The 4,256-nt window shown below is 42.1% G+C and overlaps 1 protein-coding gene across 1 annotated transcript; it reads left to right on the forward strand.

Moving 5' to 3' along the window:
- The first annotated feature begins 1,012 nt into the window (after positions 1 to 1,012).
- LOC118749148 lies at positions 1,013 to 4,037 on the forward strand. The gene has a single exon (XM_036483917.1). It carries the CDS (start codon positions 1,013 to 1,015, stop codon positions 3,692 to 3,694), a length of 2,682 nt encoding a protein of 893 aa, XP_036339810.1. The 3' UTR covers positions 3,695 to 4,037.
- Positions 4,038 to 4,256: the final 219 nt, after the last annotated feature.

Here is a 4,256-nt window from a genome sequence, read left to right on the forward strand (position 1 = left end):
TCACGCCATTGTCATCAATCCTGATAAAACACCGGTAGGAGAGCACGTCCGTAGATTCAATGCGCCTGTTATTGAAGACGTCGCTGGAATCATGGTTGGCGACCGCACTGCGTCGCGAGAAATTGTGATTCGAAGAAGAAGCAATAATCTGGAGTTCATCGCCGACACTCATCGTTCATACGACGCTCTCCAATATCCGCTAATTTTCTGGAAGGGACAAGACGGATATTGCATAAACATGAAACAACGAGATCCCGCCACTGGTACTTCATTCATTAGAAACATCATTACTCATTTTGAATTAACACTTATAAATATGTTATTACAGGAGCCGAAACAAACAAGAAAGTGAGCTCGATGGATTTGTATGCGTACCGGTTGATGATTCGACACGGTCAGAACAACGTCATTCTGCGATGTCGTGAGCTGTGCCAACAATTCATGGTCGACATGTACACGAAGATAGAGAGCGAACGACTTCGATTCCTACGACACAATCAACAGAAGCTGCGTGCGGAGGAATACATTCACTTGCGAGACGCTATCATGAGCAATGCCGACACCGCCGAGATCGGTAACTCCATCATTCTACCATCATCGTACGTAGGCAGTCCACGTCATATGCAAGAATACATACAGGATGCTATGACTTTCGTGCGCGAGTGCGGACGACCGTGTTTATTTGTCACGTTTACATGTAATCCAAAGTGGCAGGAGATTACATCTTTGCTACTCCCAGGCCAAAACGCAATTCATCGTCATGACATTACAGCACGTGTTTTCAAACAAAAATTAAAGTCTTTAATGAGCTTCATTACAAAATTACACGTATTCGGTCCCACACGTTGCTTTATGTATTCGGTTGAATGGCAAAAGCGAGGATTACCTCATGCACACATTTTGATTTGGTTAGTAGACAAAATACGCCCTGAGGAAATCGATAGTGTAATTTCCGCAGAAATTCCAGATCCATCTACTGATCAAGTACTGTTCGAGATTGTTACCACCAAACATGATTCATGGCCCATGCGGTGATCTGAATCGTTCATCGCCTTGCATGGCAGATGGAAAATGTACAAAGCGTTTTCCTAAAGATTTCACCAACGACACCAGCACACACGTCGACGGATATCCAATATATCGTCGAAGAAATACTGATAATGGCGGACAATCATTCACGCTAAATATCAACAACGCAAACACTGACATTGACAATCGTTGGGTGGTACCATATTCGCCTCTGCTAAGCAAAACATTCAATGCTCATATTAATGTTGAGTTCTGCAGTTCGGTGAAGTCCATCAAATACATTTGCAAGTATGTAAATAAAGGCAGCGATATGGCTGTGTTTCAAATTCAGAATACCGATGGGAATGCTCCTCGATTGAGTGACAACGACGAAATAATGCGCTACCAAATTGGCCGGTACATCAGCTCCAATGAAGCTGTCTGGCGTATCTTTGGTTTCCCAATTCATGAACGGGACCCAGCAGTTATACATTTAGCCGTCCACCTTGAAAACGGCCAGCGCGTATTTTTTACCAACGAGACAGCAATTGAGCGTGCCATGAATCCACCAAAAACTACACTCACCGAATTTTTCGAATTGTGTAATCGTCCGGATGCTTTCGGTGCCTTTGCACGAACACTACTATATTCCGAAGTACCACGTTTTTTTACATGGAATCAAACAAAAAAATGGATTCCCCGCAAGAAAGGCACACCAATTGATGCATGCCCCGGCCTTTTCAAATCAAATACTTTGGGTCGAGTATATACAGTCAATCCAAGGCAGACTGAGTGCTTCTATCTGCGACTGTTGTTGGTTAATGTCATCGGACCATTGTCATTTCAAGATATACGTAACGTGAATGGACAACAGTATCCAACGTATAAAGATGCATGCCTTGCACTCGGCTTGCTCGAAGACGACAATCACTGGGACGATATGCTTGCAGAAGCAGCATTGGGTAGTACAACAACACAAATTCGTCTACTATTCGCTATAGTGTTGACTACATGTTTCCCGGGACGAGCAGACGCGTTGTGGGATAAACACAAAGATTCAATGACTGACGATATATTGCATCGAATTCGTACACGGTGCAACGATCTAACGATTACATTCAGCGATGCTATGTACAATGAAGCATTGATTGCTATCGAGGATCTTTGCGTTGTCATTGCCAATTTACCACTCAGTCAATTCGGTATGCGTTCGCCAAATCGAAGTGGATCTGATTTAATCAACGTCGAAATGAATCGTGAACTGGAGTACAATACTGCAGAAATGGCAGCGATTGTTACTCGCAATGTCCCACTACTGACTCATGAACAAAAAATCATTTACGACCGCATTATGCTATCAGTTTCGGCAGGACAAGGTGGATTCTTTTTTTTGGATGCACCAGGGGGAACTGGCAAAATATTTCTCATTTCGCTAATTCTCGCCGAAATACGATCAAATAATGGCATCGCATTGGCCGTTGCATCATCTGGCATTGCAGCAACTTTATTGGATGGAGGCAGAACAGCTCATTCAGCATTTAAGCTACCTCTGAATATTCAAAATAACCCGGACGCAATGTGCAATATAAAAAAACAATCGTCAATGGCCACAGTGCTAAAACAATGCAAAATTATCATCTGGGATGAATGCACTATGGCACACAAACATTCTCTTGAGGCGTGGAACCGAACACTCAAAGATATAAAAAACAACGACAAACTATTCGGCGGCACTCTGTTATTCCTTTCGGGTGATTTCAGACAAACACTTCCCGTCATTCCACGTTCAACGTACGCCGATGAGATCAACGCTTGCTTTAAATCATCACCACTGTGGCGTAATGTTGAAAAAGTCCAGCTAAAAATAAACATGCGCGTCCAAATGCTGCAAGATCCATCCGCTGACACATTCTCGAAACAATTGTTAGATATCGGCGATGGAAAAGTTACTGTCCATGAAAATACTGGCTGCATAAAATTGTTCACCGATTTCTGCACAATCGTTGATTCTCAAAATGCTCTCATTGACCGCATATTCCCCGATGTACGCACACAATACATAAATCACGCGTGGCTGGCAGAAAGAGCCATTTTGGCAGCAAAAAATGTGGACGTCGACGATTTAAACTTCAAGATACAGCAGTCGTTGAGAGGCGAATTGGTATCTTACAAATCGATCGATACAGTTTGCGATGCCAACGAAGCTGTAAATTATCCAACAGAGTTTTTGAACTCACTGGATTTGCCAGGCATGCCACCACACCTTCTACGACTGAAAGTTGGTTCTCCGGTTATTTTACTTCGGAATTTGAACCCACCACGGTTGTGCAATGGCACGAGATTGGTCATTAAAAAATTGATGAAAAACATAATCGAAGCCACCATTTTGAATGGCAAATTCCAAGGCGAAAATGTTTTGCTGCCACGCATTCCAATAATTCCCACAGACGTGCCAGTTGAATTCAAACGCGTCCAATTTCCTATTAGATTGGCATTCGCAATGACAATCAATAAGTCGCAAGGGCAAACCATGTCCGTTTGCGGCTTAGATTTGGGCACAGCATGTTTTTCACATGGACAATTATACGTGGCATGTTCTCGAGTGGGCAAACCATCGAGCTTATTTGTGTTGGCTAAAGACGGACTGACAAAAAATATCGTACACTCAATTGCCCTTCGAAATTAATATGGGTTTTCTTTATTTAATTTTTTCTACTTTATGATAAAAAAATATATATTACATTTTTTACTTTACATTTAACATTTAAGAGATCAAACAATGAATATGTCAGTTACGTTAATGAAATACATTGAATTGAGAAAATGAATGGTTGGTGTTTTTTTTATTTTTATCGGCGGTCCATTCCTCTTTCTGCTATTGATCCCATCCCCACATATCCGTTTGATCTTCATCAAAGAATGGACCGTCCTCATACTCGGGCTCGGGAATACCATTTTCCCACAGCGCAACCCCAAACACGGTCAAACCTTCACGTATTTGCCCGACATCCACGTGGAATCTGTCCTCAACGGCGAATAAGTTATCTCCACTGTCGTCGTTACCGTCCCGGTATAGCTGCATCCGTAATCGAGTCCGAAAAATTCCTAAAATAGGACTGCGACATACAACAACAGCACACTTTCAGCTTGAAATTTAATATTTCACTTACGATTTCTTTGATATCTCAGCCTGATCTTTTAGCGATCGTTAAAACATTCAAACACACTTACAATACATTCATTATTTT

The sequence above is a fragment of the Rhagoletis pomonella genome, unplaced genomic scaffold (assembly GCF_013731165.1).
Source record: "Rhagoletis pomonella isolate Grant_MI unplaced genomic scaffold, Rhpom_1.0 Rhpom_scaffold_00014, whole genome shotgun sequence".
Classification (NCBI taxonomy): domain Eukaryota; kingdom Metazoa; phylum Arthropoda; class Insecta; order Diptera; family Tephritidae; genus Rhagoletis; species Rhagoletis pomonella.

Excerpts from the sequence above, each read along its gene's own strand:
- LOC118749148 (XM_036483917.1), top strand. The coding sequence starts at position 1,013 with ATGATTCATGGCCCATGCGGTGATCTGAATCGTTCATCGCCTTGCATG.